This window comes from Gallinula chloropus, assembly GCF_964237585.1.
Source record: "Gallinula chloropus genome assembly, chromosome: 8".
NCBI lineage: Eukaryota > Metazoa > Chordata > Aves > Gruiformes > Rallidae > Gallinula > Gallinula chloropus.
The window spans coordinates 16,781,918-16,806,128 of record NC_140093.1 but is presented as its reverse complement, the minus strand read 5'-3'; the positions used below and the strand labels follow the sequence as shown (position 1 = coordinate 16,806,128).

At 35.1% G+C, this 24,211-nt stretch overlaps 1 protein-coding gene across 1 annotated transcript in view; it reads left to right on the top strand.

Moving 5' to 3' along the window:
* NAALADL2 (N-acetylated alpha-linked acidic dipeptidase like 2) overlaps positions 1-24,211 on the top strand; it is a gene marked incomplete at both ends in the record, with an annotated part of 350,941 nt that overhangs the window by 232,779 nt on the left and 93,951 nt on the right. The window contains 3 exons of the mRNA XM_084267228.1: positions 2,421-2,513; positions 6,820-7,025; positions 8,506-8,625. Coding sequence (XP_084123354.1) covers positions 2,421-2,513; positions 6,820-7,025; positions 8,506-8,625 — 419 coding nt within the window. The remainder of the gene's footprint in view (positions 1-2,420; positions 2,514-6,819; positions 7,026-8,505; positions 8,626-24,211) is intronic.

Below are 24,211 nucleotides of genomic sequence, written 5' to 3'. Positions count from 1 at the left end.
TTTTTGAGAAGTTAACTCTTAGTTTACAGAAACTCGCAGTGTATCCCGAATAAGGTTAAGCTAATGGCTCATTGTAGTTTTCTAGACAATACAGGCAAAAGAGAGAAAGTTGTCAAGATCTTTAAAATATAGCATTAGGCAGAGAGGCTTGCTGTCAGGACTGTTTAACGGGGATTAAATTTCTCTTCTGTGTACTCCAGAGTACTTTCAGCCTTTTCATCTGGTGCACTAAGCCTTTAAGCCCAAATCACTTTAAGCTGACTACTGTGTTACATGACTATTAACTTCAATATCTGATTCTGGAATATGTGTATTGCCAGAAGTTTGTTCATTTCTTTATTATCAGGTGAACACTGGATACCTGATGTTGATTAAGAAAAAAGTCAGTTGTCTTCAAAAGGATTAATTATCTTTTTGTCGGAAATGAACCTAAAACCCCCCATATCTAAAGTGTTGTAGGGTTTAAAAAAAAGGAGAAAAAATAAGTTTGGGCTTGAAAAATCTTTTTCAAGCTGAATGAATTGGCGCTAGAATGGTTAGAGGTGAGACACCACAGCAAGAATTAACTTGCGTGATATGGAATAAACTACTTGATAAATATGGGTGCCATTAGTTGTTTTCACATTCTTTTAAAAGAGGAAAAAACAAACAAAAAACCCCCCTAGTATAATAGCGGGAACCCTTTGGATTAATATTTTAAATTCTAGAACAATTTCTATAGATTTGTAGAACAAATTCATCATCGCATGGTGTTAATAAACCTTACAGTAACTTAGATCAGAAGGGCAAAGTTAATTACAACGCAAACCCCAGCATATACGTGACAGTTCAGAATATGGAGTTGTTGTGATTGATTATTGCAGAAGACCGTGGTGTGGTTTATTTTTAATTATTTGTGCTTGACTTGCTCTTTCTTTACAGTTGTGTTCTCACCAAAACAGAGTTGTCACATAGAGGACATCTCTTGATAACAGAAGAGGGTTTATCTGAGCAAAAAGTAGAATAAATATAGCCAGCACTTTTTTTTTTTGAAGAAAGAAAGATTCTAGCAATTTAGTGTGCTTTGTTTAAGTATTGATGAAGACTAGTGAATGGAAATATATTGGGTTTTGTTTTAAGAGATTTTTAAAGTAAATTTACCAGATGAAGTATCAGCAAATGAACCTTGAAGAACTGTATTTTAGAGATGTATTGTTTTTATTTTACATGTTGCAGTAAACTCCTCGCTTGAGTATTCCACATATTTTAGGGAAAAAAAAGCCGGGAAAAAAACCCCGTTAGAAATACATCTGTGGGAGGATAATAGCCTTTGAGCTAGAGAGCAAAATGATCCGTGGAATCTTTTAATTTTGGTCTGTGACAGTTGGGATATGGACATTGCAGGAATTTTGGCTCAAAGACGCCTTTAAACACAGATCTGCTGGAGGGTGGTGCAGTACTCTGGATGTAAGAGAACCTCCCTGAAGGTCTAGGATGACACGATGGTTATTGCCAGACAATTGCTAACATTTAAGTTAGAGCAATTTAAGACATTTTCATTTTTCTCAGATAGAAGTTATGACCTTTCAGATGAGATGAATGTTAATACAGTCTATTATAATGCAAGAGAAACATTTTAAAAGTACCAGCAGCTCCCTGTAGTTAGTTGTTTTGTTTCCATTGCCACAAACTGTAGTTTATAGTATGGTTAAGTGTGTCCCTCCTGGGGGGCAGAGGGAATAACAGTAATTTTCAGCAAAGACAGTTAATTTTTTCAAGCTATTTTAACTCAGACATTTACTTTGTGTTACAGTTTCAACTGGAATAGCAGTACTGGCAAGTCCCTTTCATATTGGCAGGTTTGGATATATTTCTGCCTTGGTATTTACACCATTTCCTCAGCTGGTACTGGTTAAGCCAACAAAAGCTGTCTTCTGTTGGCATCAGTTCATGAGTGTTTTACCAAAGGCAAACCTGGCAGAGTGATTACTAATGCAGAGGTCGAACTTCTCCCATCTGATTTAACATAGTGGGGTTTCTCCAGAATAGTGTAATGTAAACCAGGTATCATTTTGTGAAAGCTGTTGAAAGATTGACCTGAATGAGGGACTAGGTGAGAAAAAAAGTTTAAAGATTAATTATTATAGAATTATGTAAATCCTTTTCTGTTGTGTTCTGGCAGCTTTTATTGAGTAAATTGAATGATCTTTTAACTCAAGGAGTACAGATCTCTCTTGAGATTTCAGTTTGGAACCCCACTGCTAAGATGTGACTAAGAAAATAATGTTATTTTTCATGTTTTAATTTCTGGTTCCTCTTTTCAGTATTTTTGGTTTTACTTAAGTGTGGAGAATCTCTATCTGCAACATGGGGATTTCTTGGCTGAATAAAGAGTTGAACTTTTTCTTCAATTCTTTTTTTTTTTCAACATCTTTTATTAGGCAGAAAAAGAATCAGTCTGAATATTCAGTCATTCACAACTTACAAGACAATATCTAATGTTATTGGATATTTAAAAGGAACTGTATTCCCTGGTAAGTAGCCCTTTATATTTTTTATTGATTATTTGTTTCATGAATGCTGGGAGTCATACCTGGGATCATGAGTCTATTTTGCCAACTAATGCAGAACAAGGAGAGTGCTGCTGTTGTAGTAATTTTGTGATTTGTTTTATTAAAAAAACAGGACATAAGGGTTAAACAAAGTGAACTCAAGGGCATATTATAGTTACAATACGCAAGTTTTTACACAACAAACAGGAATTGCGCGTAGGCCTTAGAGTATTATTTTATACCAAATAACTATGTTAGTGGTTTTAATTTTAGGGTGCATGGTATTGAATGATTTTGTATGTTAGCTGTCTATACAACTTTTGAAAAGGTTTTGATTTTTTTTTTTTTTGTCAACAGAATTTTGAGGTAAATAAAGCAGTGTGCTTCAAGTCCAGAATATCCCTACATAATTCAAGTTTCTTACTGAATCCATGGTTTAGGGCAGCATGATCACTCAGTTAAGAATCTCATATTAAACATGATTATAGTGTACAAAGATCTGTGACGGAGTTCTTAATAACACTTGCTACAGCCATATTTTATGTTATAATCATGGTTTAAACCAGTTTTATACGAGTCTGTGAATAATAATTACTGTTCTCTGTGTCTTGGAATAAAAAAATAAGATTCTAAATTAAACTGTGACATAAATCATACCCTCCCTTCTTTGATGTTATGTGTGGATAATACCACAATGAGGACATCGTAGGAATGAAGGACATTTTGAGTTTATTCTGTCTGTGAATGAATTTGCCTAAAAGTCCAAGATTTCTACTGCATGAATGGATGCTGTTGCTGGTTACTTGCACAGTGAAAAGTGTTGTAGACCCAGTCCAATTCCTAATGTACAGATGGCATCATCATGAAAAAACTTCATAGCATTTGCCTTGATTAATGGTCTCTTATTAGGTTCAGAAAAAGGCTGCAAATTTATCTACAATCCCTTGTAATGTGTGCCAGTCATTTAATATTTTATGCGATGGAATGAAGGAGGTAGAGAAGATTTTTTTCTTCCTGTTAGTGAAATGATGACTCAGTTTTGTGTGTGCTCAATGCTGTACTTCTCAACGGAATGATTTTAAAAACAAAAAAAACCCAAAACAAAACAAACTTAAACAATTAGCACAGTGAATTTAATTTCAATAAAGGATTTAATTTCCTTCAAGAATTGGAAGTTACTGGTCTTCTATTGCTAATGTTTTGCAAATAGCTGTCATGGAATTTGAAAGGTAGAAACTGCCATGTTTAGACATTCTGTCTACTGAATTGTGAAACAGAAGCAAGACAAATAATAAAAAGCATGCATCAGTTTCTGTTCAATAAATTCTTTATCTTCTCTATATCTGAATCTTTCATCTTTTTATTGCAATCTTAATAATATGCAACTTTTTAAAGGTATGTCAGTATATAATTAACTTTAAGAATTTATGAATATGTAATCAAGTGAAGTCAATAGTACTACCCAGATGCTAAGTAAATGTCTTGCTGAACAAGGGCTATAGCAACTGCCTTCTATTGTAGGCACAAGTTAAGCATGTAATGCACCATCGATAACACTTTGTACAGAATCAATGTTAAACCTTCATTTGTTTCTCTACTATTCCTTGTTGATACTACAGCCATGCTTTCTTAAATGATGTGAATATTTTTTCATGGCATTGCTGCTTCATCATTTTGATGGGGTTTTGCTTGTTTCATGCACCTTAAATATGTATTTTTATGTTCCCAGAAATGCAGAAAGAGAGCTAAATTTACCTTTAGTGCTTAACAAAAGACTACAGAGCAACACCAGGGAGCTTTTTTGGTTGTTTCTCTTTGGTTGTTTTTTTGTTTTGGGTTGGGGAACAGAGGAAATATGTAGGCGGTTGTCTTTTAAAACCTAAAAAACGTAACACTGATTTTGTACCACTGTTGGACATGGTTAGAAATGGGATTTACAACAGAAGAAAAAAAAATGACATCATTTTTTTTAATGAGAATTCTGTGTTGTCCAGCTCATCACTACCCTGAACACTATCCCATCTTACGACTTTCAAAAGTATCTGATGGACTTTTTTCTCTGTCTTTAGTCTTGTCTTTCTCTTACCATACGATCTCTTTCTGTGCATGCTTCAGCAAATGACTATGAGAAAGGTGAGCTGCTGCCTCTGTAAGCATGACCGTCATTTGTCCTATACTTCTCCTATAGTCATTTGCTTCAGGGTATTGCCTCTATTCAAGAGGGAGAGATGTGCAAAGATGAAGAAATTCAAAGGAGGCACCAGCTGTTATATTTTACTGCTGTTCATTCAGCTGGTATCTCCTACAGTAAGTTGCTGCTTGTAGCTTTCTTCTCCATCAAAATGGCCTATACTGTTTTACATAAGGTCTGTTTCCACGCATCTTCACGTAAACTGTTCACAGACTGAACAGAGATTGTAATGTGGGGTAAGCATTGATCCTGTCTGATGTCCCTGTCTTAGTGCCAATTCTGCTAACAACCTAGAAGCCTGTAAGGCCATTCATTTCTGTTCTCAATTCCTAACATTAAGTAATTTCGAGATCCTATGTTTTTTCACTGTCAGTGGAATCTCTAATTAAACATCTCATGATGCAATACACAAATTACACAATTAGATTATTTACATGGAATTTTGTTACATTATATTATGATATACACTTAGATTTACATTTTCGTATCTGTTTGGGAAGGAAATTTTCTATACCACCACCAGCACCCCCGCAACCACTTGATTGGAAATGTTGAGTTACAGATCCCCAGTTTGTAAAGCGTTTTTGATTCCTTACAAAACAACTTTGCCATGTATTACGTTGAAAAAGTTTGATAGAGAATGATTTTACAAAGTATGTTGGTGTTCAGTTAAATTGTTTCTAGGCAGCAGTCACTGCAAAAAATGCTGAGAATTAGATAATTAATTTTAAGAGCAACATAAAACATGGACATTTTACCACCTATGTGTTGCTACTTTCCAGTGTACTGGAAATGGTGAAGAATAAATACCTATAGATAAATAGGGAAACTTTTTGCTCTTTTTGGAATGTAAATGACCAGCGATTGTTGTGGGCTGGTATCACCTGATAGCTATGCTTTTGTTCTCTATCAGTGTCCAGAAATTCAGAGAGAACACCTTTAAAAGTTAGGTCTGGAACAGAAAGAGAACACCACAGGAAAGCAATTAGAACACAGTAATCAGTCCCTCAAACAGGCTTTGGTTGTGAATTCATCTCATACAGAAGGGCTAATAGTTTTAACAAGTCATTCAGGACAACTTAGACTTCTTGAAATGCATGAGTCACACTAGTCATTCATGATACTCTATACCACATCATCCTTTTAGAATAAAATAAGGTTCTTTACACTTGTGAGTACTTAGATTATCTATTTTGCCTCGAGAGGTTAACATTTCATTTAATTTTTCTGGGGAAAAAAGTGTGGGGTTTTTTTCTGGATAACCATAGGAATGTTCTTTATTTCAGGTTGAAACTTCTTGCTTCTATTTTATAAAATACTTTCTTCCAGTATCATCAAAGTTGCTAGGTCTGACTTACCGTTTCTGTATCATTCATTATCTTTATTCCTCTGTCATGTCTCCTCTCTAAACCTGCAGTCCAGGTCTTTTCAGTGTCTCCTTACACAGAATGGTAGGGGTTGGAAGGGACCTCTGGAGATCATCTAGTCCGACCCCCCTTACATGGAAGTCTAAGTCCTGATATGTAACCATTCTGGTTACCAGCTTCTCAACTGCTGTTTCTCCAATGTCTTTTTTGATAGGGTGGTGAGCACTGAACACAATCTTCCAGGTGAGGGAGTACTAATACTTTGTGTATTTTCTCTGTTTCTCATTGTACTACCACACCTTTTGTTTTCTTTTTTTTTGGACACTAATATGTCTTGAAGGTAGAGTTTCCTACTGTATCATTTCTGGTTTTTTGTGACACACTAATGTGAGCATGGAACTTTTAGATTATCTGTATGGTGAAGTGCTGGCTGTAAAAACAGTATATATCAAATTTATAAAAAGGGAGAGTAATATGCAAACAATGAAGGCAAGAGCACAGGAATTAAATTGGGAAATTAGATATGTATATTTATTTGCTAGTTTATTTTTAAGTATTATTCACAGGTTTATGTATTTATATGATTGTCTTGCACATGGTCATGCAAAATTTTGTTGACAGCATTGTGTTGTGTTAATGACGTTAAAGATTACTAACACAGTTCATCTTTTAATGCTAGTATAAAGCAGAAATAAAATTATCCTGTCTGTCTTTTTTTTTCACATTTCAGACAGATATGTCATCATTGGTAGTCATCACCATGGTTTGAATACTTATGGTGGACAAGAATGGGCCAGTAGCACTGCTATCATCACAGCATTTATACAAGCCTTGATGTTGAAGGTTAAGAGAGGCTGGAGACCTGACCGGACCATTGTTTTCTGCTCATGGGGAGGAACGTCGTTTGGCAACATTGGTTCATATGAATGGGCAGAGGTAAAAAAATTTTAGAAGGACTCACTCCAATAATGATCACTGTTGTTGAAAGCATGAAAACAGTGTGAGATTGCCCCATGGAAATCACGGTTCATTAATTAGCCCGTGATGTCTGTCTGTGCACATTTACGTATTCCATAGTAAATACACAGAAGCAGTTCCTGTGGAACAAGGCATGTGATAATGAGATGGCAGGTTGTTTCCATAGCTGTGAAGGTGGCATACACAGCACCTTTGTGAGCCGATTCTTCTCCTTAATTCAGCAGAGGACTGTAAAAGACAGCATTGTTCGGACTTGGGAAAGAGGGAGAAAAACCTCAAAAAAGACCTAGGCCCAGGGATAGCTTAGAGGGTTTTTTCCTCCTTCCTGCACTTCAACAATTACTAATCTTTAATTGATAGGCTTTGTATGGGGAGAATTCAATCAAGAGCAAACTGAGTGAAGAGAACCATACCTCAGTTTACATTATTTACAGAAAAATTTCAGTGTCTCCATGGATATTTCTGCTAAGGAGTTAGATAAAATCTAACACAAACAATTCCTTGGGCTCTTACTTTTAACAGAATAGAAATCACCTTAATGAAAGAAAATACCTTATCAGAGTATTGTTGATTATATAATATTTTAGTGGACATCAGTTGATAAATTAAAGGAATAGCTGGCAGAGAAGTTCATGGCCACTGAATTAAAACAGTAAATAAAATGAAGAGTTAATTGCTTTTTATCATGCGTGAGAAGCAGCTAGCTCTCATTGAAGTTTCATACTTCCAACATGATTATTCTTCAAAAACAAGAGGGGGTGAAAAAATCAAATTGAAAAGATCCAGGCTGGAAGCAAAATTTGTTTAGTTCCACTTCAAGTCAGCTTTACATCAGATGTAATTGCGTTACACCCCTTCTGTTCAATATAAAGAGCCACTTCATGCAAAGAGTAACTCATTACTGAAAAGGCAAAGGGGATCTTTTTTAAAAAAGAGATAATAATTGAAACAGTTTGTACATACTATTTTTGTAGTCTAAAACATAATAAAATGAAAACAGTGGGAAAATTACACAATTCAAATCTGAATTTGGTCTCTAAAAATTGAGTATATTTAACTGTTGATAATGATTGCTTTTGAAGTTTTTCTTCTGTCAGGCATAAGTTTAAAAGGTCTTCATGTTGTTTCACAGTATGTAATGTTTTCATTTTTGGCCTTACAAGTGTAGTCATTTTTAATTCCTCCTAGGCCTGTTTGCATTTTGTTGAGATGATGTGTGAAATGGAATTAGAACTTCTTCTATATAAAGAAATAACATGAAGATATCCTTTGAAGTTCCTAAAAGCATATTGTAAGAAGTAGTGGTAAAGTAATACTTAGGGAATCATAGAGGATAAAAACGTAGGGTGCAGTTTTACCCTAGAAGGAACTGAAAGAACAAAAGCAGTTTTAATTATAACTATGCATGGTAATAACCATTGCTCTGCTTGTGTTGTAGGATCTCAAGAGAGTTCTTCAAAGAAATGTTGTGGCTTACATTAGCCTCCATAACCCCGTCAGAGGCAACTCAACTTTACACCCTGTTGCATCCCCTTCTCTACAGCAACTGGCAGCAGAGGTTAGCAATAAAATGTTTCCTTTCCTGTGGGGTTGATGAGGTTACATGGTTAACCTTCTTGATGCCAGTAGAGTTTAGATAACAATAGGTGACGATGTTTTGTTTAACCTCCAAGATATACATGAAGTCTTTTTAACTAAGCAAGCAGGTTATATTTTATTTTAAAGTCGCAAGGTGTATTAACCAGTTGGAAAATGTTTCAACAGCTCATTATACCAAACCTCACCATGCTTGCATGCCCTACAGTTTTTTCACCTTTTGGCAGCTTTAAAGTAACATCTTTTATCCTTTAGCACGAAGTACATAATTCTCTTCCTAATCTGATCTTTCCAGACTGTTTCTCAATTTGCATTTAAACCTATATATTTACCAGATGTAATGTGACACACAGAGAGGTATTACTCTTACTATAATAAATACTGTCTAAAGTAAGTATGTCAGGTTCAGTGCTCAGCTACACCTTCTTAACTATTCTATGGTCAGAATATCCTGTAGTTAAACTGGTGTAAGTTCACATAGGCTTTAAACTAACGACCTTATTGCCATTTCTGAGGTTGCTGAATTTCTTAGTATTTGAAATTAATTGTAAATAGCATAAGGTTCATACTAAACGATAAAACCGGTTTAAAATAGCATGCATATAATGGAGTTCAATTTGACTTTCATAAAAGGTATGCTTTTTAAATGTTCTTTCTATAAATTTGCCAAGCAAACGCTCATTAGGTTATTCTGAGGTATCTTTGACTTTCGTCTTTGAATGAACATTTGGTACTAAACACTGCTGAAAGTCCCCTTGAATTAAATGGAGCTTAAGAGTGATCCTGTTTGGCAATTGTTGTCTAACTAAGTTAGTAAAATGGGATCAGTGAAATCGCAGCCTGGCAATGCTTTAACCACCACTTCTGTCCAGTGATTAGGTGGTAATTTCCTCATGGAAAGGATCAGATTTATTCTCTGTAAATATTGAGAAAAATGCAAAGCATAATAAATGCTTGCATTGTGGAAAATTATGTATAATGTTGTATATATATGACTCTACAGGTGTTATGGCTATGTCAAAATTTTCTTATAAATTTTAGCTACTGCATTTGCAAAAAATCCTGTTCTGATAGGTTGATAGACTTTTGCTAACCTATTCGTCTTTGTAGTCCTCTATCCATGACAACAGGTATTTGCCATTGAAAAGAAGAAATTTGGTACACTGGGTCCTCCGATTTTTTTTTTCTCATTTTGTTTCTTTGACTTTACAATATGATCCATGGCAGTGATCTGAAAACTGTAAAGAGTCTGGAGCTGTGCAGCAGACATTTTCTTTACTATCTGTTTCTCACTTTCTTAAGATTTGAATCATTTATTATAATAAGTATGGTATTAGTAAGACAGCTATAGGGATGCCCTCTGTTTTGGAGAAAAAATAGGAAATCTTTTTCATTTCCACTTTATTTTATGGTGCATTTGGATGTGATGATATAATATTTACTAATGCTTCTTCTCATAACAATTGGATCCTATCCAGTAGTTCAGACACAGCCTCTCTTAGCAATCCTGCCTTAAACATTAACAGTAAAGTATCATTGGAACTTCATTTTTTGTCCTACCACTAAAGACTCTCCATCTCACCTCTGATTCTTTGATGGCTCAGGCTTTTTTATTGTGATTGAATCCATTCTGCATGTTTGCCCTGCAGCCCTGTCTAAAAGGAAAAGGAGAAAATGCAGGCAAGGGCAGCTGCAGACCCTTTTTTTTGTTTTGGTTTTTTTTTTTTAATAGGATAATATTATTTCTAATTAATGCATCTGTCATACAGTTGGTGACGTTAAAAAGATTTGTAGGAATTATTGCTTCACAATGCTGGATAGATTTCTGAATTCATGTCAAGTATATTGACAGTGATGGAACAGCCCAGCACAGATCTTCATTTGTTCCCACGGGTGCTCACAATTCCCCATGTGTCTAGAAGATTTTTCTCTGGAAGACTGATCTGCTTATAAAGAATATTGATATTACTGCCAGCACTTGCCAAGAAGACAATGTAATTACAGTTTACCTCAAAATTATGATAGTGTAAATGGGGTAAGATGTCTCTTTTTGGAGCTCGTCGCATCTTGGAGAAGTTGTGAGCACATTCCCCAGAGATTCTTGTTAACAGGTGCAGCTTGCGAAGGAATGCTTGAGAAGGCCAGCAAGAGACACGGATCATTTTAATTTGGAAATTAAATTCACTGAACCTAGGTTTGTTAGAACAGAAAAGAAAGTGAAACAGAAATTTATAATTAATAACATCAATTGTGTTGAGAACAGGATATCAATCCATTTTAAAATGAAAAGAGAAAATAGCCAATCTTGATGAGTTAGATAGAAACTTTCCATAATTTATGGATACATGGAAGATACTGTATCCATACCTTTCGATGCAATGGTGAAACTGATACTTCCATTTTTAGATCACAACAAAAGAAGCCATTATTTTTTCCTAAACAGTGTTGCAACACTATTTTGTGGAGGGGGACACTAAGTTTTGTCCTCCATTTGCATTAAGGACAGAGTTGGGTTGTGTTCAGTGCTCGCTGTTGTATTAAAATTGTGAGCATCTCAATAAAACAGGAAGAATTTTTTCCAGTTACAAAATGAGTGTTAAGTGTTTCTGTGGAAAACAATGAAAAAATGTATTTTGTCCTTTAAAAAAAACACTCAAGTATAAATCACACGAATGTAGAGCACCTAGTGAATGTTACAAGGACTGCAGCTTAAAAAGAACTGTGGAGGAATGGCAAGGTGAGATAGACAAATGCCTGCAATGGTGTTTACTTTCTGTGCTGTAAATACATGGCTTTTCCAAAATACAATTTTGGACACATGCTAATCACTGCAGCTTGCAAAACACTACTTTTTTTTGTTTTTTAATAATGTTTGGAAACTGTGGGAAAAGTAGGGAAGAAGTTTTGGCTGATATATAGTTTATATGAATATTCTACATTTACCAATAAAAATCCCAAACTTGATGAATTGTCTAAACTGTGAGCTCCGGCATTCAGTGAGAGAATAGGGTAAGTGCTTGGCTGACTAACAGAGACCATGACTTCTTAAAGATGGTTTATGTGAAGGGATGACATCTTTATTTTAGTTGCAGTTTTGAAAAGGGAGCTACATAAGCTTTCTGCAAATAGTAATTTTATGTGCCTATCAGTGGGATTCTGGTTGAAACACCAAATTATATGAAGAAGCTAATTTCAATATTTGGATTAATTATGAAAGAGAAATTCAAACAATTCTGAGACCTTGATGTATTTAATTCAAATCTTTTTTATATAAATATGCTAATTAATGTCCACATTGACAAGAGGGAAATACTGCCAAGTTATATTTTTGCCTACTATTATTTAGTAAAGAAAATTATTGTTAATTCACTTGCTTAGTTAGTGAATCACCATTTGTTGGCACTGTGTCATTGGTAAATTGGGATGGTGAGATGCTGGCTTTCATTCTCTGTAAAGAAGACCATTAATGAATTATTCTATAATTAACATTTCACAAGGAAAAAAGTTATTATGGAACACAAATTAATTGCTGTTTTCTTTTAACTAATTATATGACCACTGATGCTCACACTTCAGGTCTGCTGTTATTGCTGCACCCAAGAAGACTTACTGCTCCTTTCTCCTAAGGAAAAGAGTAATTTAAAACCATTGAAGAATTACTTGAGCATCAAATGCGACTGTATCAAGTATTGTTCCATGCTATTTCTCAGTGTTTGTCTTTCTTAATAGAGTAAAAGGCGTAAGACATTTAAAGCTGATGTTATTGACAGAACACTAGGTTTTTGTTTTGAAGTAGAACCACAGGTAAACAGTGTAGATGCCTGTTACTTGATTTAAAAAAAATAATTTCACATTGTCAGCGTTGATTCCTTCCAACTTCTATGTTTTTCATTCATTTGGTTTTACCTTCAGCATTTAATAATGTAGCTCCAAGTCTCATATATCATTAGGTTGAAAAGGAGAAAAAAACATTCAATAAACATTATTTGAATTGCTTGTTGTATGCTATCTAACAAAATATTATAGATTTCCCATTAATTTTCTGTCTTTATCTGTGATTGCTTGTAGTGTTTCAGTTGTTTGCTGATGTTATTTTTTTGTATTCATGTTGAGGATAAAAAAGTCTCTTAAGAATTAGATGTTTATGCTGTGACTTTCTGTCTCAGGAATGCATAGCTACATTAAAAGTACACTGTTAATATAGCAGATACTTCATTGCTAGTTCTGTTAAATTCATTAAGATGCTGCTTAGCGGTGTGAAAAGCAGTTTCATTTAATGCTGGATTTGATTTTTGGAGTTACACCAGATACCTTGCATCTGCTAACTAGCAATGCTTTGAAAAAATTTTGCTTTTTTTCACTCTTCCTCCAAATTATACAGTTTTAATAGGTAAATGCTGATTCAGGAGTGAGTAAGCATTTCATCCCACTCACACATTTTGAGGATATGAATATACTATTGTTGTTAACTGTAGGGGGGAAAAAAGTTTGTTAGCAAGGAAGAATGCAAGTGCATTGGGTTTTTGCTGTGATCTTATTTGAGATCTGCAGATACCCTCTGTTTCCAATGAATCATGCTTTCTACTTCCACGTCCTTCCCCCTCTTTGCAAAAATAAGGTGTTACATTCTTCGGATAAAAGCATAAATTATTTATAATTTCATCGGGGTGGGGGTGTGTGTGTTTTGGTTTGGATTTTTTTTTTTTTAATTTAAATGTCAACTTTGATAGCCATTGTAGTTGAAATCGATGAAATCTGGGCACTTGATTGTCTTTAAATGTAGTGCTGGAGTATGGGAGATTTCAGTAATTCTTTATCTGCTGTAGAGTGGATTTTGGATCTAGGCTTCTATTGTCCCATCTAAATAAAACTGTCAAATGTAATAAGCTGTACTTTAATGGAATTGCTTTTTTCCTTCCAGAGACTTTATCCAGAGTATTAGAAAAGTTGACTTCCTTTCAGTCCAAATACTCCTTTTCCTAATTTCATCTTATGGTTAGTAGTTTTTTCCCTTCAGAACTGACTCTTTAGTGATAGTAGAAAGACATTTTCTTAGTGATAGAAAACTTTTCGTGTAGGGAGTTTAAAAGTAAACTTCTAGCTCTTATGAAAGATGATCCATTGGGAGCTCTGGCTATTTTAGATTTTCTACATAAACAGAAATCATTGAAATTTCACTGCTTTTTTCTAGTCATTAGCTGCCATGTGGAATGGGATTTACTTAAGATCTGTAAGCTATAGAACACAAACAGCACATGGAAAAGAAATGCATATGCAAAAATGAAGTGTATGGTAAAATAACCAGAAAAAAAGAAAACATCTTTAATTGGAATGTACGAGACATTAGTGTAAAATGAAATGAGAATTAAGAGCGTTGTGTCATTTGGGTTGTAACTGTAACAGCCACACGGTCCTTACTTTTGGAGGTGACAAAAAAAATGACAATTTTGTGCAGATCTAGCTTGCAGATCAATCTGGAAAAAATGCTCCTGAATAATGAAAAGCAGACCATTTACCTGTCATATAACAAAAAAGATGAATTTTTAAAGTAATGTGATAGGTATCTAATCTGTCTGAAAGAATTAGGTACTTATTTTTTGGTAGTAAGATGCAGGCTTTCTAAGTATGCTGACCTCATATTCTGAGAATGGGAAGCTTTAAAGTGCTCTTTGACACTGTTACTCTATCTCAGCATGTCTTCTAGCTCTGATTATTCTTTAGACAAGCATGAAAATGTTTATTTTATGAAGCACATTCACTTTTAAATGATTTACCAGTATTATCTATCACAAAATCATATTCTATTTCATATAGTCCTACCCAGGTGACAAATTGAGAAGTCAGAGGAATGTGAAGAAACCTGGGAAAGTTGTTTTTGTAAGCTTTATCTCCCAGGAAAAGTAAAAATATGTCTGTAGAATGCTAAGCCAGTAACCTCTGTGAAAGAATTGTACCAGAGCCCCACTGGGATGTGGGTGTTGTAAACAGCATGGAATTCCTGCTCCTGAGAATAGATTTTGAGGTTGGAAGTTCTCATCCAATGTAGGCCCTTGTGCATACATAGGGGATTCTTAGGTGTGGCTCAGTGTTCAGATTGACCGGCGGGTCCTATGGGATCTGTCAGATGTGCTACAAAAATTCAATGCATGTGTCAGTTTACTGACATTGATTTTCTGAACTCACAATAGGCTGGCTTAATTTAGTGTTTGATCGCTCATTTTTAGATTAGATGAAGGTGGAATTACACTTGAAAAAGTAAAAAAATTATAATTTGAATGGTTTAGAATTACCTTAAAATTACGCTGATCGTTACCTTCTGGTTGCGTGCCTGTCTTTCAGTACACAGGGGTGTTAACACCTTAACCTTTTAAATTCGTCACCCAAAGTTTCCCTTTAATTTCAGTGTCAGTGCAGTTGCTTTTCTTGTATGCAAAACCAAAAACTTGATTATTTTAAAGCTATTAATAGGGAAATTCTTTGTCTCTTCTATAGGCAGAGTTATGTAATAAATACCCAGGTTTGGGAAGAAAAAGCCAAAACAAAAAACCCCAAGCCTAAACACCTGACCGGTTCAGTGTCAGTCATGCAAAGGGGAAAAAAAAAATCTTAAAAATTAAATTTAGGCAACTTGGTTGGCAAGAATGTGGTAGAAGCCTTTGATGAATTATTTGGATCCAAAAGTTTCTAATGGCTCTGCTATGCACAAAAACTAAAAAGGCAATGGTATATACTGATTCACAATTGTGGTGAAGTGGGGAAAAACATTTTGTTTTCATTTAAAGCTGTTATAGCTTGGATAATCACAAGCATCAACTTGAACTATTCTAGAGGTTCTCAGTTCGTTCATTTCTCATGCCCTATTCATGTGTTCACTTCTTCACTGGAATATTCTGGTGGCAGTGGTGTCATGTCCAGTTTGGAAAACCTACTGAACAGAGGTAGAATGGAGGTAATCAGGGCACTTCATAAACTGCAAATTTGAATTACCAGAAAATTTCACATGTAATTTCAAGCCAGTCAAATATGTGTGAAAACTGTCTGTATTTTCCAAATTATTAATGAAGTTTTAATCAGTAATGATTGCTGGTTGAGATGCATTTTCATTCAGTTAGTCAAAGAAATGTAATTACCATAGTATTCTCCTGCCTTTAAGTGCACACAGAGTGCGACTTCACTAAATGTAACAGGAGAAACTTTTGGAGCTGATAATCCGTGATGTCGGGGAAAGAAAAAATGCAGGAAATAGTTTTCTTGAAGTTTCTGCAAAAAGCTTTCTTTTGGCAGGTGAAAGGTCAGACAGTTCAAACCTTTGTCTCTTGACAGCGTTGAAGGTTATTTCAGAACCTGTTTTGTCGCCATCTATTTTAAGACTAGTTCCTATGCTCCCTTTCAAGAAGAGCCTTCTAACATTAAGGAGAGATGCTAACTTCCCAACTTTGTGTCTTCTCTCTCTCTTTTCTTGATTACCTATGTGGATGCATATTTATTTGAAGAAAGCTCAATGTTCTATCCTCTCTAGGAAATTTGGCATTAGAAGAAGGAAATCTAAAGTTAAACACAAAAAATAAATTGGAAACTGGCTTTTTCTCATTTTCCTCTCTAATATGAGAATGATCACATTTAACTTTAGTTGTCAAGATTTTAAAAAAGCTGCAGATCAAGCTCTCATTTATTTTTTCCAAAGGCTCTTGAGCACTCCCTTGACTTGTTGCATTTGGTGTCTGAATGGAAATGAAAAACAGTTTTTATTATTAAGATTAATAAACAACTCACGGGTTTGTGAAAATAGAGATTGAGATGGTCTTCCTGCTGTTGCCAGTGTCTGACAGTCAAGGAAGGGCTTTGCTACGTTCTGTCTAATTAGGATTTTCAAGATCACCTACTAATTGGGTTAATGCAATCTGGAGTGCAAAAATGCATCAAAACATTTGTGGAAAAGTTTTCCTTAGTTTATCCACATTTTCTACCACTGATGGTTATTTAATAAATATCTGTTCTGAAATCTCAGTAATGCTCCAATAGCTTTTAAAGTGTCTGTCATGAAATGGGTGAGTGTCAAGTATACTTTTTAAAATCCTATAAATTTAGCACATTTTTACTTAATACTTTTGTAAAAAAAATTAAGGAGGTTGAAATTCAGTTGAAGAGTAGTAGTTTAGGCTACTAGGCAACATACAAAAATGAATGCAAAAATACTTAAAGTTGTTTTATTCTTTGAAGTTGGCACTAGGATAAGAGGAAAATTAAGGTAATTTTAAGCCTGAAACAATAAAGCTGCAGTCTACCAAATAATAAGTTATGAACAAAGGGAATAAAATGTTGTATAGAATAGACTGACATGGTAGCTAGTGCACATAACTCCACAATAGTACAATGTTTTTAGATTTCTTTCTTGCTAATTACAAAACATTTTATTTGACCTTAGATTCATTATTTTTAAAAAGCTTACCTTGTACGGTGCGTTATATTTTTTGAATTTTGTTTGCTGCTTCTGCTTTGCTTACCAGGCTTCGTGTAATGATTGGATATTGTTTAAAACAAGTAACATTGTTCTTAGCAGTTGTCACTCAAAATATTTAATTAACACCAAACACCACAAAAAATAGATCTCATTTACAGAATATCTTCGAGTAAACTTTTAAAACAGTTGCCTGTGCTGCTAAAATAGGTCTGGATGTTCAGAATCAAGAATGCTTTGGAACCACTTCTATTGCACTAGATACTTCTTTGGGGCGCGGTGGAATTGGCGGCAGGGGGAGATCACATAAAATCTTTTTCTCCCTGTAACTTAATAGATCATTCATGTAAACGAAACACGAATTGGTAGTTTGCTTGGTTTAATGGGTGTTTTTTTTTCTATAATATAAATGAGAATTGAATCTTACAGATTCTAAATGTAAGGTGTGGTTAGGTAAAATGCACATGCAAATGAAAATGCCAAGCACAAAACCAAAACTGGTAAGGACTTCAAGCAATCCTCATCTTGCTGCAAATACAAGTCTTCCAGCCTACAAGATTCTACAACTTTCTCAGATGATCTGTGCTTGTCTTCTATCAGAGTACTATTAGGAAATTTATTTCTTCTATTGAAATCATCAGCGTTAAAGATGAATCTTTTCCCTTTCTTCCACTGGCAATTTTTGTATCTCCCTTTCCAAAATGTTTTGTGTTTGCATTTGTGGGTTATTTTTCAACCTCAGTTCTAATAATAGAGAAAGGATTGAGAATGGAATTCTAGTTTCACTTGTATTTCTAGAAAATGCTGTAACCCTGGTGACTTCTGATATATTTCCCTGGAAGAATGACAGAGATTTCTGCTTCAGCATTGAAACATATGGCTTGTGTTCTCCATAGTTTTTACTCCTACATGTTGAACAGTCAAGACAAAAGTCAGATAAGGTAGGTCATATGTGTGGGTATCGGTGTTAACTTAAGAACTACCATGGTGGAAAAAAGTGTAATAACACCTCTTTAGAAGAGCAAAGATTGGTGTAGACACCTGAGTTAGGTTAGGTTTCTATCAGGAATTTTAAGTGGTGATGTGCGGAATTGTTTAGTTCAACAGTTCTGGCAAGTGCATATGGCAGTTTGTATTTTTAGGTAATAAACTTAAATACATACCAAAGTATTTCTTACAAAGACAATAATAGTAGATTATCCTATTCATCCTGTTCATTCTTGACCTTTTTATTGATGCCATACATGCGAGTTTTGCTGTCTGGCACCACGTACACATTTTCTTTCTCTTTTTTCTTTTTTTTTTTTTTTTTGGCTTTTTACTGTTTCTGCACGTAACAGAAGTGGCCCTAAAGATGAAGATAGAAGCATTTAGTTAGCAAAATGTACCTTTGCCTACTGTGCTTAGAAGTCTTGCTTCTGTTCTGGCAGTGTCTGCTTATTCTGGAGTATTTAATCTCTCTTTTGAAAGAAAGTGGTAAATAGTCACAATTTCTGTGCCATTTCCTTTTCCTGACATCCTGTGCTTTCCCATCAAAGCAGGCACAAGTACTTTGCAGCATTCTTGCCTGCAAATTTAGTGTTAGACACTCATGCAGCACTGCTTATAGTAAGTAATGCTGTAGCTCAAGGCAAAATACTCATAACTTTGCTTACAGTCTACCTGTGACCTTATAAAGAGAGACCCATAACACTGTGTGAAAGGAGGAGAGTTCATACGTGGCCTTTAATTGGGAAAATGTGTTTATGCTCCACACATTCTGCCTTGGGCTTTAGTATAAATATTTTGGTTCTGATTCCCTGTAAATTAATATACATCCGGAGGAATTATATGAGGACTAGTGCAGGTACACTGCTGTAAAAGTGGGATAACATGTGAGAGAGATTTGAGGTTATTCTGTCACCACAGAAGTCTGGATTTGCAGCAGTTGGCTTTTGGTTTGTTTTGGGTTTTTTTTACTAAATACTCTCTGACATAGAGCCTTTTTTTCTTTAAGTTCGGTTTCAGGGTTTTTTTGGTTTGTTTCCTCCCCCCAATGACTACAGAATAATCCTTAGTAATTAATTGCTGAGGTAAGTTAACAGAATTCCGTTGTTATTGCATCATTTTCCTGAAGAACTACTAAGCACAATACAAAAATATCTAAGTAGCATCTGAATCTCAGTCAGCATCAACACAAATCATAGCATTCTTCTGCAGATCCTGAAATTCATCTGTGGTAGAGTAACTATTCATACCCATGTTGTTCTTGTTCTGCACTAGTGGCAACCACTATCAAGTGCTTTCATGCAGCAACAGGGACGTGTATTCCTTGCGGGAAAGATTAGTGATATGCCCCTCAGCATTCTGTGAGAGATTATGGCCTTGGGTATCCCTTTTTTGAGGAGCTGGCTATATTAACTATACCAGCATGATTACTTGTGTTGACCCTTAAAATATCTGCCTGTGTTAACATTTCTAATTACATGAACTCAGATCTTTATGAATTATTTGCTGGTTATATTTTATTCCTTCCACATCTGTTTCCTATGAAGCACAAGCCCAACAATATTCTTTTAGAATTTCATGAAATCCTTGTCAGTGTTTTCATCAGTATTATCACTCCAGGTCTGAGACCAGAGCTTGTTAATTAGCCAGAGTATCCTCTGGATCGCTGCTTTTGCATCATGCATTAACATTTTAAGGCTATCTTGGGTCTCCTCTGTCAGAGTATTTAATTTTAAACAAATGAATAGCTTGAGTAATTTAATACTTTTGATGATACAATGGTTTCAAAGTAGTTTGAATTCTGATTCTGATTATACAGCACTTCAAACATGAAGGAGATTTTAAAAGATGCAGGTAAAATGTGTTAAACTTATTTGGCTTTCAGTTGAAGATACTTTCCATATTGGCCTTTGTACCATGGAAAATTATATCCCAAGAGACAAGATAGACTTAACAGGAGGGGAAATCAAAATGATCCCATTCTTATTAAAGGTGAAGTATGGAGACAGGAATAGGACTTGACAAAGCCACAAAGGAGTGAATTTAATCCAGATCCCACAGCAAATGACTAAAGGGATATAAATTCTTAGTCTTGTGTTCTACATATGGGCACTCTTTGGCACATTTGGCATTAAATTCACTCATTAATCTTAAAAGTTTTTAAGTAGCTGTTGGAATCAGTTTGAATTGCATAGTGGTAGTGGTTAATACAGAATGCAGGTATAATGTTGAAAATGTTTTAATATGTGTAAATGACTGATTAATATTAAATGAAATTTCCTGCATGTAGTCTCATGTAGTTCACCTACTTCTGACCCTTGTTTTTCCAAGTTCATTTGTTGATTTAAATTGATACAGTAAATATTTTGCAAACTGATCTGATACTGATTTGTAGGTGCTCTGAAAGCATCCAGCATTCCGACTGTCAGCTGGTTCATGTGGAATTGAGCTTGGTTCTCATCCCTAATTTGATGAGCTTTCTAAGGCTCACGTTTAAGATCCCGTTTGCCTCTCCTGTATTCAGGTAGCTGTCTCCGATTTTTTCACGACTTGGATTCTGACAACTTCATTTTATTTTTTTTCTATTTTTTTTAACTTACCATTGGTATTTGAGAATAACCACTTAAATAGGGACTCACCCTGGTGTCAGTGAATGCTCAGTTCTCTGAGTCAGAAATTCAGCTTCTGCGGTCTTTTTGTAAAACCATTTGAGTTCAAACAAAAATTTAGTCCAGAGGCTTCACTAGGCTTCTTTCTTGCTAGCTTGTTGTTTTTTTTTAAATCTACAGACTTTGATGTATGTGGTCCATAGTCATGTTCTCTGAAGAACACACGTTACACTCTAAAACTGTCTGCCCTGCCTATATTAGGATCAGTAGGTAAAGCCTACCCTATGCTGATGCTAAAGATGAGGGCCAAAGCAACAGTAGGACTCAGGGCTGGCAGAAGGGAGGAGGAGGATGAAATGCTGGTAGGGAGGGTCAGAAATGCTGGGGTATTATTTCTTTCAGATTTGCCACAGAGATGAATGCGAAAGGCAGTTTACTCTGGTTTAGTACATACTGTGGTGCAACTAAGTTGAAAATTATTTCTGACATCAAAATGTCTTCAGTGCTTTTAGATGGAAATCCTGAGCCCCTTTAATGTATAGTGATACCGTTTATCTCCAATCTCTGTATTGAACTCTACGTTAGAAAGGTTTGTGAGTTTTTTCCATAGCTCCTTTTAGTTCAGCATGATTGGTTCAAATTGTAACCTGTTGTTCAGTGTTTTGATAAGTCAATCAGACTGCACTCAAATGTGTTAAAATGACTCACTTGAAGTGAAATTTACAGCTCTAGAACTCATCTGCATTGCTATTTTTGATCACAGCCTTTAACAATCCTTATAAATAATATTCTCAGAGAAAATAAAGTGCTAAAATTTTGAACTAGATATCCCATCCAATGCCATTCCAGACCATGGCAGATGTTAATATAATGTGTAATAATTACTAGTATTTTGGTATTGTGTCAAGATGCAGATACTTAGAGAAATGGATTATTTGATGAGCAATCTATGGCTACTGATGTCTTAGTAGCCTGGAGAGTAAGAGAAAAAGATTAAGATATGCAAGTAATTTGTTATGTTTCCTTCCTTTTAACTAAAGCTTCATCTTTGGTTCCAGCTTTAGCTCATAATTTATTTATTTTTCTTTAGCAGTCCAGGATTGGACCTGTAGCTGTATAATGAATATATTACCATATATTTTCTTAAATATACCACTGATATGAGAGCAAGTCATTCTAATCTCTCTTCCCTTGTGGCTTTTCAAGTACCATGGATTTGTTACACACTTCTCAAAGAAAGTGTATATCTCTCAGATTCATTCAGTTTTCTTTGTTTACATAGCTTTTCAAACTACTATTCACAAGAAAATCTGCTCCTTCTCAAGAACATCAGTGTAACTGATGGTCCCTCAGGCCGCATCAGAAGATGTTAGGTGTTTATTTTAGCAGGCAAAATCAAGGATGTACATGGAACTGAAGATAGCCATAGGCAGGAGAATTTTATATTTTTCCACAAACACGTTCTTACTCAGTAAACCAAAAGCAGGTGAATAGAGTCTTCATTATATGAGAACTTTAAAGGACCAAATTTATAGAAGAACTTATGTGGCCATTCTAGTATTTTAACTTGTATTATTTCACAATCAGAATACAGGTAACATATGTTCTTATCTCTCTGCCTTTTCTTTATGCTGTATATTTCATTCTTTCATCATATTTCAATTCATACACAGAAAAATATGTCATAATGTAAGTATATCATAGCGTTACAGCATGCCTCTTACACTTAGGTCAAACATTACTGGTATGCAAATTTTCAAGGAACTACTAACAGGTTTAATTTCCTTATGGAGCCATGATTTTGTTTGTTTAGCTATTTGTGCCATAGTTGGAATCTGACACTCACCAACTATGATTGAGATAGTAAGCCAGAAACTGGAAGAGGTTTTAGTTATGAATCTGTGTAAAGCACTTTCATGGAACATTGGTTGCATCAATGTGATATCTTTCATCTCTTCCTGTTAGGATATTGGGATTTGAATACCTACTTCGATTCTGAAAGCTGTGGTTGGACACTGAGTTGTTTGTGACTTTGGGATGGAGGAGGTCTGGGCCTGTCCTCCATTGGTCTAGGGAAGATTAGGAAACAGCTGCACACCAGCAGCACTGTGTTTGGAGAAGCCATGTCAACTTTGAAACCTGGGCTTCTGGAGTGATAGCAGAGGGAAAGCTCTGAACTTCTGCTGCTGTACAGGCTGATTCTTAGTCATGCTCACATACCAAGTAGTAAGAGGAGACTTGAGGGAAATTGTGTCTTTAAGAACATGACTGGATTCGCATACCTTCTGGGTGTTACAATCTGATTTTGGCCTAGGACTGATTTGGGGTTTGATTATCATTAGAATACAGAATTTTAATATCCGCAACTGTTTGGGGACATATTTTTCAATGGATACATTCATGCTGTTCACAAACATTTTAAAATGTGGGCAAAGCGTAAAATGTGTTTGCTATTCAGATCTAAAAGGAAGTAAAAGGATCATTTATGATTAAGAAATTATACATTGATTATATACATTGATTGTTCTTTGTTTTCTTGAGAATGCCAGATGCACAAGATTTTCTTCGGTGCCCATGCATCTTAACTCTGTAGTAATTTTATGTGTGATTTTTAAGTAGTGTATGTCTATTTATTTTCTTAATGCATCTTTTGAAAGAAGAAATCTCTTCAGACTAATAGAACCAGTGGTTTGTATGTTGAGGCTTAGCTCCAAATTGCACTTTATTAAATGTACTTTGTAAATAAAACATCTTTATTTGTTATGTTGTAGTTAACTGGGATTAGTACCAGATTGACATCTAGCAGTAAACTGATCCATGCACAGAACTGGGAAATAGTGGAAATTAGCAGCTGTTTTTTATATTATTATTATTATTATTATTATTGCTCTTCTAAAGGTGTACAAGAGAAAGAGACACTAGAAACTTTTGATCTTATTCACTGTTAACCATGTTAAGAATTTGGTGCTTTGCCTCTAAAAACAGGAGTCTCAGATCAGTATTATTCTAAAAATAAGTTTAAAGGAGCAGCAGAATTTTGGATCAGCTTTTACCACATGACTAGTGTTTTTCAAAATAGCTAATAGGAAATCATAAACATTAGAGGAAACAGTATAGATTATTTTGTCAGTCTTGCTGCCTAAACATCAAGTTTGTAGCCTTGCATAAAATTGTAATTCGAAGTTTTTAAAGAATTGTGGCATCCTGTGAGTGGTCTGAAGAGAGGGAATGCTGAAGTACTTGTTGTGTAGTATCTAGATCCCATAATGCAACAGAGCCCAGAGATCCAGAACTGAACCATAGGCAAAATGAGCTATGTGCACTGACATACAGAGGCTAAGGGTGTTCCAGAAACTAAATGTACTAAAGCTGAATCAGCATTGCAAAGGAGAAGTGCAGTGACCTGTGTAACTGTGGATTGATTAATTTTTATAATAATCCTAGATAAGTAAAGGAAAAGGATAATTGATTTTACGAGGATTTAGAGGAAGGGC